At 38.0% G+C, this 15,638-nt stretch overlaps 1 protein-coding gene across 2 annotated transcripts in view; it reads left to right on the top strand.

The window, feature by feature from the left end:
* stk11 (serine/threonine kinase 11) overlaps positions 1 to 15,638 on the top strand; it is a 140,080-nt gene that overhangs the window by 81,191 nt on the left and 43,251 nt on the right. For both annotated transcript variants that reach the window (XM_060846413.1, XM_060846412.1), the window contains exon 8: positions 4,674 to 4,864. In XM_060846413.1, the coding sequence (XP_060702396.1) occupies positions 4,674 to 4,864 (191 nt within the window). The remainder of the gene's footprint in view (positions 1 to 4,673; positions 4,865 to 15,638) is intronic.

Genomic DNA, 15,638 nt, shown 5'->3' with positions numbered 1-15,638 from the left:
CCGGGTGTCCCAGAGGTGTTCCCTGAAGCGTTCAGCAAGTAGGCGGCCCGTCTCCCCAATATAGAGGAGGCCACATTAGGTGCAGCGGATGCAATAGATGATGTGTGTGGAGGTGTAGGTGAATTTGTGGCGGATATGGAATTGAGGTGCTCTTCCTCCAACTGTCGTGTTATGTTCTGGCGATGGAGGAGTCCTTTTTGAATAGAATCCTTTTTGAAGTCATACTTGTGCAGAATAGCTGATGCAGTTGCTTGAATTGTAATCATTTAATATTAATTACTGTGCTTTCAGTACTTCACAAGCCAGCTGTTTCTCACGGGTCCCTCATTAAGAGAAAGCATTTAAAATCAGTAACTTCCTGTTTGAAGGCTGTCAGCCCAAGGGTGACTGAATTAATTGATGAAGGATTAGTGAGAGACTAGAAAATGAAGGCACCTTGCACACAGGATGTCAAATTAATTTTGACATTATGAATCAGTCAAAGGGAGACTTTAACAGCATTATAATTTATCCTCCAGGGAAATTTGCCTCTGCCAAAAAAATAAAATGTTTGAAATGTTAATTGTGAACAAACAATGCACCTCAACTGGCTAAAATGTCTGGTGTATACTTGTTTTGATTTTGCATTATTTACTACAGTACTCCACAGGTTTGTATCTTTAATTTCCTTCCTAGCTGGTTTTGTGCATTCCAAAGCTGTGCATTGTGCCTATGTTTGCAGCTTGTTTTTTAATTCCCAATGTTGGATTGGGGATAGGCTATAGATAGTATGTCTTGCACAATGTAATTATAAATTTATCTTGCATGAATTCCCAAATTAACTCCTTCAGCACACATTCTGGTCTAGATGTTGATTGAGGGGGTGCTAGGAGGAATCAAACTGTCAGCATTCATAATCATAATCCTTTGAAAACTGACTAGTTTTGGGATGTCATGCATGCACAAATTGTGAAAAAGCTTAAAGCTGTAGTCTGTTGCTCAGAGCTCCTCTGTTGTCTTCTTCATCCACATATTTAACCTGAACTTATAATCATAGAGAACAAAAGCTTGCTCACTCCCATAGTATAAGTTGACCCATTAAAAAGTTGCATCTTGCTCAATCATGTGTAGCTGGATTTTTAATGTTGCTGTGATTCCCAAAATTTTGATCAACAAAACTGATTCTGAAAGGATAATTTTACAATTGTGGATTAATTAGTTGACTTTTTTTAACTTATTTTAAAATGGTTATTCCAAGATAAGCTTCTTCAAGATATGTTAGCTTCTGTCTTCATCCATGGATATGTTATAATCTTTAATTTGTTCGTTGTATAAACAAAAGTTTTTAGTGTTCCTCCTTCCTGTTTTTGATAGCTTTGAAAACCTTTTTATGATTGGCAGCTTGGATAGTCTGATGATACCATTCTAGCTCCATGCTGGGAATGAGACGCAACTACTGCAAGTAGTTGCAATACCACTGGAAAGCAATAGAAGTGAACCTCCTGCCTGCGAAATTGCCAGAAATTTAGAGGTCAGCAGCAAGTGTTCTTGCTGTGCCACTGAAAGTAAACTTCAAGCTGGCATGTCTGTTATGTAACTTCTGATTTATTGTTTTCTCTCTCTTTCCACTTCCTCCCCAACAGGAAAACATCTTGTGATTTTAGAGAAGATTTGTACGTTGTGGATCAGGTTGTAAGTTTGCTCACTGAGCTGGTAGGTTTGTTCTCAGGTGTTTCATCACTATGCTAGATAACATTAGTGAGCTTCCGATGAAGCACTGGTGTTCTGACCTGTTTGCTATTTGTGTATATTGGTCTGTTGTGGTGAGTGATATCACTTACGGTTTTGTTTTTGAGAGATTGGTAAATGGAGTCCAAATCATGGAGTTCTAGTTTGAATGCCAGGCCTCTAGGCATTCCCATGCATGTCTTTTGTTTAGCCTGTCCCAGGATGGATGTATTGTCCCAGTTGAACTGGTGTCCCTCCTTCCTCTGTGTCTGGATACTAGTGATGTGTCAAATACAAACCATGTCTCAACACCCCCCAAGCCAGAAGAAGAGCAGAACAGAACAGCTGCAGGATGCTACAAGAAATGATGCCCACAACCGACTCCACAAATATGAATGAGAAATTTTGCACCAAAAAACTCCGTACACTAATGTGACTGACCATGAAAGGACAAGTGCACTAGAACGAACCATCAACACTAAACAACAGCGGACAAAGACAAAGAAACATATAACCCTACAAGAAAAACTGGCAAAGCTCATGCATAGCAATCACATGTATAATTCAGAGACTTGGATAAAGAACCAGTATACTGATCACTCTCAGACATGGAAAAAGCTGTCCTAGTATGAGGGATGAATTTCAACCACTGCGACTGGAATGTGGCCAAAAACGACTTCCTAGCAGCCCTGGAATCCACCCTGAAAGACAATGGACTTACGGAAGAAATCCAGCAGTCCCTCAGACAGACCGTAGCAGCAACACTAAGCAGAAAGAAAGAAAGATGGCAACACCCTTAACACACTGGAAAGGAAAGCCCTGGAAGTACACAGAAAAGACAGAAATGTCATAATCCTACCGGCAGACAAAGGGCACATAACCGCCATCCTGAACAGAACACAATACATTGAAAAAGCAAACACACTAACGCCTACCAACAGGTGGCGATGGACTGGACTCCACAGCTGGAAAACCGTATTATAGCACCCCTGAGGAAACTTCACAAATTAACAAGACAGACCTCCAAAGAATGAAACCTGAAGAATTCAACAGACCCCATTTCTACGGATTACCAAAGATACATAAACAAGAGCCCCCCTTAGACCCATAGTCTGTATGCCAGTATATCATGAAGTGAGACTATCAAAGGAACGGAAATGCCCAGTAGAAGACTCAAGCCACTCCATCCACTCCACCTTGGAATTCCTTAACATCATGAAAGACACCAAGGTAGAGAACAATGAGGTTGTGGTTTCCTTCAACGTAAGGGCCCTAATCACATAAATAAACATCACCCTAGCCAAAGAAAGACTGGCCTCACTGCTGGCTGAACCAAGGACACAAACCTGGTTCAGCACCCCCAAACTAATAGATCTGTACCTCACAACCCACTTCACCTTCAATGACAAGATCTACAAACAAATCAAAGGGATGCCTATGAGATCGCCAATGTCAGGATTTTTAGCAGAAGCAGTTATGCACTGGTTAAAACGAACAGTCCTTCCTGATCCAGCCAAAGTTTTGGGTCTGCTATGTGGATGATACCTTTGTCATCACGAAACGCAACATATTAGAAGAAACCCACCAACACATAAACAACATCCTTATTGGTATAAAGTTCACCAAAGGGGATGAGAACAACAACAACAGCCACCCTTTCCAGATGTCGCAGTAAGACAAAAAGCCCCAATGGAGAGCTGCATACCAGCATCTACAGCAAAGAACGTGCACTGACCAGATACTCAACTACTGGAGCAATCATCCCAACACCAACAAACAGCTGCATTAGGACACTATTTAAACAAGCCACAATGCACTGCAGCACCCAGGAACTGCAAGAAGCAGAGGAAAAACACCTATACAATTCAGGAACAAAGGATACCCGATAAGCACAGTCCACCGATTCCTGCACAACAGACCGAAACGAGAAAACTCAACAAGCCTAGAGACTAGCCACCCTGCCACACATTAAAGATATCTCAGAGATGATAGGTCCCTCGGTAGTTCACAAATCTGCCATCACACTGAAACATCTCCTGATGAATTTAAAATACCCTGTACCAACAACCGGCAGAATGAACGTCATATACAAAATACCCTGCAAGGACTGCAAAAAACATTACATTGGACAGACGGACAGGAAACTAGCCACCAGGATACATCAGCACCAACTAGCTACCAAAACACATGACCAACTATCATTAATATCCATACACTCAGAGGAAGGGGGGACACCAATTTGACTGGGACAATACATCCATCCTGGGACAAGCTAGACAAAGACACTCACGGGAATTTGTAGAGGCCTGGCATTCAAACTGATCACCATTAACAAATACATTGATTTGGACCCCATTTACAAAGCCCTCAGAAAAAGAACCGTAAATGATATCACCCACGACAACAGACCAAGACTCGTAAATAGCAAGTGGGACAGAACACCAGCGGTTCATTGGAGGCTCACTGATGATGTTACCTAGAATGGTGACAAAACATCTGGGAACAAATCTACCAGCTCAGTGAACAAGCGTAAAAACAGGAAAACACCTTCACATTAATTAATTTCAGTAGTGGAAATGGACAGGATTTGCAGTCAGGACTTGCTGTTGTGAACAATACTGGGAGAAGTCAAGAGGACTTTTCAGAAATTTTTTAAAAAACTTATTTGTCTCGCTATAAATCTACCCCTTCACTTTCCCAAAAGCAAATCTACTTAGGAAGAGGGGTTATTCTCCAACATGGCTAGGCTCCCAAACCAGATGTAACAGATTTTAATACAGAAGCTAGAACCACTCAGTTATGTGACTTAATTGTCTACATAAAACTGGTATCTATCCTCCTTGTGAGGTGAATTTGAATTTTCCAGAAAAATTAAACTTTTAAATTACATTATTGGGGAGAAGAAAGTGCAGAATCTTTCTAAAATCACCTTTTGAGCTAATGACCTTTTTCTTTCTGAAATATAGTTGGTTTCGGAAAAAACACCCTCAGGCAGAAAATCTCGTTCCTATCCCTCCAAGCCCAGAGACCAAGGACAAGTGGAGAAGCATGACAGTGGTGCCTTACCTGGAAGACTTGCATGGTTATAATGATGAAGATGATGAAGATCTGTTCAATGAAGATGAAATAATTTATACTCAGGATTTTACAGTACCAGGTATGTAACTAATCTCTCAATTGTTACTTCTGATCCAAATTAATCAATACGTAATCTCTCAGGAAATAGTAGTTTAGTATGAATTAATATTTGAGGTCATTGACCTGAAATGTTAACACTTTTTTTATTTCTCTCTGTACATGCTGCCACAGGGGCTGACCATTTGCAGCATTTTATTTTATTTTATGATTCTGGTATCTGCAATATTTTGCTTTTGTAGATTGATATGATTTACTGATTAAGTTAATTTGTAGTTTACACTTTGTCAACAATTTGGTAAGGAATTTTCTGGAGTCATGCAGGGTTTTTTTCTACTCTTTTGAGTGCTTTGTATGATTACTTAATGTGCTGGTACTAAATCTGAGACATTGAAATATATTAATGCTTTTATTCAAAGTACAGTGTTTCAAATAGTACTTTGGCTTTTTTTGTACCTTCTATGGAATTTCAAAGATTTTTTACTCTGAATTATGTGTATCAGAAGGTCAGTTTCATAGTTCAAGTTTTTTGTTGTCTTGGAACCTTTTGAACGTAGATAGTAAGTGACTATGACACCTTTAATCTCACAGCCTGTTTCTGTTGGCATGAAGTTCAGAAAGTGAAAGAAATAATTGCACTTGATACTGGAGCAGTAATTCTTAGATAATCTCTTGAAGCCCCCTGAAATCTTCAACTAGATTTAGCCTTTTTTAAGAAACTGATTTCTTGTGGCAAAGCTGGCGAGGTATTGAAAAATCTTTAGATGATTGACCCATCTGTTGATGATAAAAGGATTAAGAGTTCTGTGAGAAGCTTTCGTCTGCTTGGTTTGCTGTGTTCATCAATGATTTGGTGAAAGTGATTAAAGTGATTTGTTTTCTGATGCTCTTTTATTTTCAGTTTGTTTAATTGGCATTTTAAAGTCTCGTAGCAAATGAAACCTGCAGATATGTATAGATTCAAATGGGCACCACATGCATTCTCTACAATATAGCAGATCTAATTAAGTAATTGTTATGAGAGCTACAAAGTATTGTTGCTCATTTACTTAGCTTTCCTTATCAGAAAGGCAAAGATCTGCCACCAACTAAAATAACACAAGCAGATTTTTCCAGTGTTTCTGTGTTCTGATAATGTGCCCATTCAGGTATTTGTGGATGAGCTGCATTTTGTTGTTTTTTTGAAAAGCAGCAACTTGAATGACTAAAGTAATACGATATCTGTAATTTGCTGTGACATTAGACCTTTGTCATGTTAATCATACATTAGGACCCACGAACCTTTCCATTCTTGGCTAACTACATTATAATGCTATGAAACTTTACAAAGAAATTTGCTTGTTTTTGTGGTATATTCAGAGAATGTTCTGCAGAAAGATTTGAAGTAGATATTAGGCGCTTTGCGGAATCACTGCTTGATAATTAATATTGAAATCATAATTTCCATGTTCATGAAATCGCTTTAGCTTTGTATAGAAATACTAGATTTAATGTTTATAAGTAAGAAATTAACGACCATTGATAATGTTACTTATCTATATAACAAACTGCAAGCTTATGTTAGTAGTTTCAATATATTCAGCCAGAAATCAAGTAAGCAACCTAAATTAGATTTAGTGCCTCATAAACAGCGGATTTTTTTTTTGGTTGTCAGATTCAATTTTACTGTGGCTAAAAACGAGGTCATCATTGTTTTATTAGGATGTCCAAATGAAACTTGCTTTCATCCCTGGCCTATGTCATTTTTCACTAACCGAGAAATTCTCTGTAACTTGGCTAGCAGATCCATTCCTCCTTTGAGCAAGAAAGTGGCAAAGTGCTCGGGGAAGCATTCATGCTCAATTTGGCTCAGGGGAACCCTGCAAAGGTCCATAACTCCTCCAAATCTGCCCTGCCAATCTTGAGGTGTGGGCACTTGGTGCAATCTGTAAAGCAGATTGAATCAGGAGCTGCTAGCCTCGTTAAAATGGTTCACCTGCTAAACCGCGACTTGGGTTGTCTTACCTCCATTAAACCTGGATGTAGGTGGGTTGAGGCCAGGTTTGTGATGTGTAAAATGTTAGCATCTCACTTGACTACTACTTTCAGGATGTTAAAATTCAGCCATTGAGTTTTTTTGCATGGAAGACACCAGGATGGCAGAAGGAAACTACCTTTTTTATTTGCCTTTTATTTATTGTTGCTGTAGCATGAAGTTCATGCAAGTAGAATCTACTGCTGTGGTGTTTTCTTTCAATCCTGTTATCCTGCTTCCCTACTTAGTGTTTTTCAGCTGTTTCATAGTGATGTTATACCTCGTTTTCTGCAAATCTCCACGGCTCTCCCTATTTTGGAAGTGTTAATGACTAGACATTATTGTTTCATGCTTCACCCAGGATCGAAAAGAATAGAAATGGTCCTGTGAAGTTTTTTAATGATTGAGCTACACCGATAAACAACTTCACAGGACCATTTCTGTTCTTTTCAAATTTTTAGCAAATTAGTCAGTGACAATTTTGAGACCCAAAATAGTGTGAAGAATTTGTGGCGAAGAGATTTGGAGGTTTTTCATCATATTATCACGATTTTCATAGTGCTCAAATGTTTCATCATTAAAGCAGGATATGCTCAATATGTTAAAGAAGAAGTAGTTTCCAATAAATATTTATATGAAATTATGAACATATTCTGTGTTTCAAGTATTCACAATAATATGTGGGTTGAGTGAGTCAGTTGCAGGGGTGGAAGTCACTATTTTATCACCTAGTTTTTGATGCAGTCTTAGCTTTGAAGATATTCATGTTGAATCCTAATGAAGGGAAATTGTGTGGCAGAAAAGAAGATACATTCCTTGCTCTGAAACCAATCAAAGCTATCATTGAATAGAATATGCTTCTAGAAGAGAATTGTGGCAAATGGCGAAATCATGAAGCACTTTATCTCACAGTAGCCAGTGGAACTCTGGGACTGCAGTCCCCAAAAGCCCATGCATGCACTTTATTTCAATTGAAATTTCAAAGTAGACTCAACATAAACTGATTTTTGGTACACAAATGATATGGATCAAAGGATCAGATTGAGTTGGCAACCAGATTAGTAGTGATCGATTGAATGCAAAATAGGCTCAAGTGACTGAATAACTTCTTCCTGATCTTATGAAGTATTAAATAGTGCAGAATGAATGTTTCCTTTGTAAGCATTCCCAATATCTTTTACTGCTGAGTTGCTTGTTTCCCCGAGGCTTGGGGAATAAATTGATTGGAAGAAAGGAATAGGGAAACTAAGTATACACATATGGGCCTTGTTTGGAATCGGTGAAGATGTTCTGCACCTGACCTTGAACTACCGTTGATAGTGTCAAGCAGCATGGAAAAATACTCTTCGGTCCAACCAGTCCATGCTGAACATAATCTCAAACTGAACTCGTTTCACTTACCTGCTCCTGGCCCATATCCCTCCAAACCTTTCCTATTCATGTATCTATCCAAGTATCTTTTAAACATTGTCGTTGTACCCACGTCCACCGCTTTCTCAGTAAGTTCATTCCACAAGCAAACCACCCTCTGTGTAAAATAAAAACCTTTAATGTCTTTTTTAAATGTCTTTCCTGTCACCTTTAAAAATGTGTCCCCCTAGTTTTGAAATTCCCCTATCCTAGGGAAAAGACAACTACCATTGACTTTTTCTATACCTCTCATTGTTTTATAAACTTCTATCAGATTGCCGCTCAACCTCCTACACTCCAGTGAAAAAATGTCTCAGCCCAGATTGTCTTTCATTATAACTCAAACCTTCCATACTAGGAAACATGCTGGTAAATCTCTTCGGAACCCATCTCGTGATCTCTGCTTTGAATTTCTCCTGGTAACAATTAGAATCTGACACAAGGATAAGACCTCCAGGCTTCAAGCAACAATGATGTTATCAAGCAGAAGGAGCAACTGGTCATGGACAGTTAAACCACGTTGTAATTCTTCTTTCAATTACATTTTATACAGCATGAATAGATGATTGGGATGTGCACGAGGGATTAAGGTGGAGCTGAAATGTCATAAACTTTACAACAATGATATTAAAACATGAATATTTTTGTCACAGTGGAGACATTCTTGGGAAAACCTAAGCAAAATCCAGAGGAAGTCTGGTGCCTGTGGGTCTCCAGTTGGTAGTGACATCTGTTTTGATTATAACTTTTTATTTAAAAAAGAATTAGCCCTGCTTTTCTTTTCAAGATGAGAGATGGAGATGATTTCTCATTTCACAGTAAATATTTTTAAGGTGTTGTGCTGCAATATCATCAAGTATGTACTTTATCCAAATATTTTCTTGCTGTTGTGGATCATTAATGGGGTTTGAATAGTCCCTCTTTAAATAGAAGGCATATTTCTATGCTCTCTTAGGCAGATTGAAGCTTAATCTATAATTAAGTGGATAGTTTTAAGTGCTAATTATGACTCTTTTGACTTATGTAGGCATTAAAAACTAACTGCTATTTTGTTGATCTTTACAACTAACTACATATTCAATTATCTTAAATGCATGGCTGGCTTTGTAAAGAAAATACAACAGTGTAAGGTTAAATGTTCCTTTCATGCTAAGTGAATCTCGACATTCTGAATTCAGTGAGCACAAAAATAAAGGCTGCTGCTAAGGTGCAGTACTTAAGGCAGTTCTGTATTGTTGGAAGTTCTGTCTTTTGGAAGAGATGTTCAACTGGGTACGAAATGACTAGTAGATATGAACAGGTATTTTGACGAAGAGCAGGGTAGCTATTCCTGACCTATTCTTGTCCCTCAACCAACATTACAAAAAAAAAAGTATTGGTTAACCAAATAGTCCACAGTAAATCATAGGCATCTTTCTCTGTGGGGGAAGATACAGAGAGGAGGAATAGCTTGAGAGGTACCACTCCACAGGCATGGGGTGTGTGAGGGCGCAAGTCTCCATGAACTGTCATAAACGGTACAAGTTTTCCAATGCTTGCACTTCTGTTTGTAGAAGTTTGAGCACAAATTGGCTGCCACATTTCTGATATCACAACAATGGCTACATCACAATTCGTGGAAAGCAGTTTGAGATATTCGGTTGTTGTAAAAAATGATGTCTTATTGGATGTCTTTCTTTCTAGCTATTATTGTCAGCTTTCTTAATCTAAATAAAGGAAACAATGATGGCATGAGGCACAAGCTGCTTATAGTAAATTGGAGAACGTTACTTAAAGCGCTATTGGTACATAAGCAATGGTAAAGATATAAAGAATGCATAGATTAAATTGCAAAAATAGTTCTTTCCTGTCTGGCACAAAGGTGAAATGGGAAAGGTAGCCCAACCATGGCTAACAATGGAAATTAATGGTAGTATTAGATTCAAGGAAGTGGAATACAAGGGAAAATAGCATGTAAGAGTAAGCTTACAGAGAACATTAAAAAATTATCACAAACTTCAAACGTACATGCAGGAAAACATATTATTTAAGTCACAAGTCCATGATAGTCAGAAACAGGGGAAGCTATAATGAGGAACAGAGAGAGATGGCAGACTAATTAAATGTATATTTTGGTTCTGCCTTTACAAAGGAGGAGACAAACAATGTCTCAAAAATGTTGAGGAGTGTAGCATCTAGAGCTAGGGAGGAACTGAAGGAAATCTGTATTAATTGGAAAATTGTGCAGGGAATATTGATGGGATTAAAGATTGATTAAATTTCCGGGGTCCGGTAATCTACATCCCCAAATACTTAAAGTCAACTAAGGCATCCACTATTCCTGCGCTATCATCTTTCAAGATTCTATGTTTTCGAGAGCAGTTCCAATGGATTAGAAGGTAGTCAATGCAATCCTGTTATTTTTTGTGAAAAAGGTGCTGAAAGCAAACAGAATTATAGCCTAGTTAGGAGAAACTGAGGACTGCAGATGCTGGAGATCAGAGTTGAAGACCATGGTGCTGGAAAACCGCAGCCAGTCAGGCAGCATCTGAGGAGCAGGAGAATCGACGATTTGAACATAAGTAGGAAACGGCGACTTTCCTGCTGCTCAAATGCTGCCTGACTTCTGTGCTTTTATAGTCTAGTTAGTCTTACACGAACAGTGACACAATGCTAGAGTCCATTATAAGAGATTTAAGAGCAAAGCACATAGAAAGCAGTACAGGATCGGAGAGAGCATGGTTTTCCAAAAGGGAAATCCTGTTTGACAAATTTACTTAATTTTTTGAGGCTGTAACTTGTAAAGTTGATAAGGGGAAGCCAGTGGAAGTAATGTATTTGAACTTTCAGAATGCTTTCCATAAGAGCCTTCATAAGAGATCCGCATGTAGAATTAAAGCGTGTGGGATTCAGATTAGAGTACTGACATAGACAGAGAACTGGCAGGAAACATATGATTAGAATAAACATCTCTTTTTCCAAGTGGGAGGCAGTCACTAGTGGGTTATCGTGGAAATAAGTTCTAAGACCTGAGCTATTCACAACATATATATTAATGATTGAGATTGGGGCACTAAATGTAATATCTCGCAAGTTTGTAGATGACACAAAACTGGGTGGGAGGGCGAACTTTGAGGAGGATGCAAAGATGCTTCATTGATTTGGACAAGTTGACTGAGTGGACAAATGCATAGCAGATATAATGAAGCTAAACGTGTGGTTATCCACTTTGGTAGCAAAACCAAGAAGGCAGGTTATTATCTGGATGACGATAGATTGGGAAAGGGGGACAATGCAACGAGACCGGAGTGTCCTTGTACAAGTAGCATGTTGACTTTCATAGCGAGATGATTGGAATGTAGGAGCAGGCTTCCCTTTTCACGGCTTTATAGGGCCATAGTGAGACCACACCTCTTTCTCATTAGTTAGGAAAAGATATTATGGCTATGGAGGGGGAGCAACAAAGGGTCTTTTATATAAAAACAAATTCCTGGAATAGGAGGACTGATGTACGAAGAGAGATTGGATAATTTAGGACTATGTTCACTGGAGTTTAGAAGAACGAAAGGGATCTCATAGAAGCCTATAGAATTCTAATAAAACTAGACAGTGTAAGCATAAAGGATATTTTCAACCAATGGAAGTGCAGAATTGGAGTCACAGTTTAAGAATGCAGTGTTGGCCATTTAGGACTGCGCTGAGGGGAAATGTCCTCACTCAGAAAATGGTGAGCCTTGGGAGAACGGTTGAAGCCAAGACATGGAATGAGTTAAATGTAGTTCTTGAGGTTAAAGGGATCAAAGGTTATGGGGATAAACCAAAACTGGGTTGGATGATTGGCCATGGGTGGCATGGTGGCACAGTAGTTAGCACTGTTGCCTCACAGTGCCAGAGACCTGGGTTCAATTCCTGCCTCAGGCAACTGACTGTGTGGAGTTTGCGCATTCTCCCCGTGTCTGTGTGGGTTTCCTCCGGGTGCTCCGGTTTACTCCCACAGTCCAAAAAATGTGCAGGTTAGATGAATTGGCCATGCTAAATTGCCTGTAGTGTTCGGGACAGGGGTAAATGTCGGGGAATGGGTCTGGGTGGGTTGCGCATGTTGGGCCGAAGGCCTGTTTCCACACTGTAAGTAATCTAATCTAATTCATGATCACATTGAACAATAAAACAGGCTCAGAGGGCTGGATGACCTATTCCTGCTCCTGTTTCTATGTTTCTGTATTTAGCAGTTTTAGCGATTGCAGTTGTTTTGCTGCCTTACATTTTGAGTACATAATTTTGAGTATGTAATTAATCTATGGTGGCTAGTTTCACTGGTTTACTGTTGAATTATCTGAAATATTAATATATTTAATTGAAATAACTATCACTTGCAGATGTTCAAGGATTCTTTAATTGACACTATTATGCAAATTGGAATTATTATTACCTTTTGGAAAGAAATTACCTCGGTTCACTGTTCTCTTTTTAAAAATAAATAAGTATGCTTTGCATGGCTAGTTAAACCCTTGCACCGTACTCAATTGCATGTTAAATCTAATGAAAAGCAGTGCTTTCTTTTTTTGTCATGAATTTTAAGTGACCATCATATGATTGGAATCGATATTAGGTTTGAGGGAGAAAAATGACTCGCAAACTTGAGATTTTGAAATTGGATCACGCCTTCAGATTATGAGAAAAGAATATAGAGGTACTAGAGAATGTGTAAAAGCAGTTGACAAGGAAATATTTACCAGGAAAGGCTGAGGTGACTGATGGACGATCTGATTTTTGTAATTTTAATTATGGAATTTCGGTAGAAACCTCTTCACCCAGTGAGTTCTATGAATGTGGAATATGCTGCCATAAGGGGTCATTGAGGTGAACAGCACGTGTATTTAAAGGAACTCTTGACTCTGACTCTATAATTACAGGAGAGAGAATGGAATGAAAGGCCATGTCGTAAGTTTATGTGAAGGGTGGGAAGAGACATGTAGAGCACAGGTAATTTGTGTTGAGTAGTTCATTCGTGCCCTGTAAACTCGATGGAATTCTGAGTAAAAACTGACTTTGCAGGGAGACATAAATTAACCACAGTAACTTGCTTATGCTTAAAACTGCAGATGAACAGTAGTAGTTTAGAAAAATGTATTTGGTAAAAGACCTGAGCAAACCTTTAAAAGAAAGGAAAAAAAAGTTGTATAATCAAAGAACTATAGTCAACAAAAGAAATAAGAGCATAAAATTAACAAAAAGCGTTATACAATTTACAAAGGCTAATGAAGATCTGATTGGCTGAAAAAGGCATAAAACAGTGGCAAGAACTGTGCTCAGGATTCTAAGAAAATTTCATTTGCTGTTTGGAAAAACAGTATGGCCATTTTTATAAAAAAAAATTTTGAGTGATATATATTTCCCTATGAAAATACCCAGATGAAAATCTATCCTTAATGGTTTAAATCTTGTGGTAGGAGAAATTAAAATTATGCACAGAAGGCATAAAATCTGCAAGATGTTTATGAATTGTTAGTGGAATATTTAGACTGGATAGATTCAGTGATGTAAGAATGAATATTGCACAGATTAAGAAATGTGAAGCAAGCTAGGTGGTTTAAGCATACCATTACGCAAATGAACAACTGTGCTCATTACATTTTCAACCTGAACTCTAGCAAAGGTAAGTTTATTACTTTTGAATGCAAAGTAACATTCAGTTGAAATGCTATTGCATAGATATTGTCATAGCTCTTAATTTCTAGCCATCTTGAAAATTTAGATTGAAAGATAAGAAAACAGGTTTTCTTTTTGTTATTGTATTAGTATTAGCTGCCAGCAATGTTACATTAATCATAAAACAGTATTTTCTGGCTGAAGAATTAATAAATATAGACAAACTTGAATATATATTGCTGTTTTCTATCATACAGCAAGCAGCATTTATCTCTCCCTCTGGGGCCATCTAATTTGCCCCTCAGTATTGATAGCCCATTTACCATCCTTAATAGGATGGTAAACTGTGATCTGGCCTGTTGTTTGAGCACTTCTGTAAATTGCTGAAACAAAGTTGTTCTGGGCCTTGAGACCTGAAATCTTTCAGAGGGCTTAACATTCTATCCAGAAAGAGCAAAGTCTGTTTTTTTTTGTCTTGTACTCTATATTTTAAAGCTATATATGTTTCTCTGACAGTAAATTCAACTTTATTCTTCTTCAGAAGATTGAAACAGTTGTGCATAAAGTAAAGCTGTTTCTCCAACAAAGATCTTCTATAGCAGGTTGCATGGCTAAAAGTTAAATGATACTGGATAATTATTAGTTAATCATTATATTGTTTGCACCATAAATACTTATTAAATGTTTAGAGTCTCAGGGCTGGGGTTAGATTATCTTTTTTGTCACTTATATTGACAATTTGGAATCCAATTTGCAGTGGTTGATGCTTGAAACTTAATCACAGTACAGTCTTCATTAAGTTTCTTATTGTTTAACTTGAATGTGAGCAAGAAACTTAGTTACCAATTTCATTTACTCTTTTTTTCTATTAATGAATTTTAGAATTTTTTTGGTTTCGGAATTCTCACAATCTAATATTCACAAGTAAATAAAACACTTTATTTTAAGAAAGCTGCTGTGTAATTAAACAATTTCTCTTAATCCCATATCATGTTGCACAAGTTGTTGATTGGAAATAGCAAAGTAAATTGCTGGGCAAGCAACTGGGTGACTAAGAATGCGTCATTATAAACTTGTGTTTTTAAATTCACTAACAACATTTAGTGCATATTATGATTTAAATCTTATTTCCCTGAAGTAAACATTGTAATTGTATTTCTTTACCAGATTAAATAGGTGATACTCTTTTTTTGTGATAAGAATTGAAGATTATCAACAGTATATAAAGTCTAGCTTACTGAAATCACTAGCCATTTTTTTCTGGAATTAAAATACACACAATTTTTGAAAATTGTTTCATATGCATTTTTTATTTCTGGCTGAAATCAAAGCTGCAAATATAGTCATGGGACAAAGGTACTAGAAAGATCAGAACAGGTCATAGAGAGGTACAGCATGGAAACAGACTCTTCAGTCCAACTCGTCCATGCCGACCAGATATTCCAACCTAATCTAGATCCATTTGCCAATCCTTGGCCCATATCCCTCTAAAGCCTTCATTTTCATATGTCCATCCAGTTTAAATGTTGCAGTTGTACCAGTTTCCACCACTTCCGCTGGCAGCTCATTCCATACATGCACCACTCTGCCTGAAAAAGTTAGATCCCTTTTATATCTTTCCCATCTCACCTAAACCTATGCCCTCCAGCTTTGAACACTCACCACCACTACCTCCCCCCACCCCACCCCGCAACCCAGGCAAAAGACTTGTCTATTTATCCTATCCATGGCCCTCGTGATTTTA

Source organism: Hemiscyllium ocellatum, chromosome 28, assembly GCF_020745735.1.
Source record: "Hemiscyllium ocellatum isolate sHemOce1 chromosome 28, sHemOce1.pat.X.cur, whole genome shotgun sequence".
NCBI lineage: Eukaryota > Metazoa > Chordata > Chondrichthyes > Orectolobiformes > Hemiscylliidae > Hemiscyllium > Hemiscyllium ocellatum.
The sequence above is the reverse complement of the archived record's forward strand: the minus strand, read 5'-3'. Positions and strand labels throughout refer to the sequence as shown.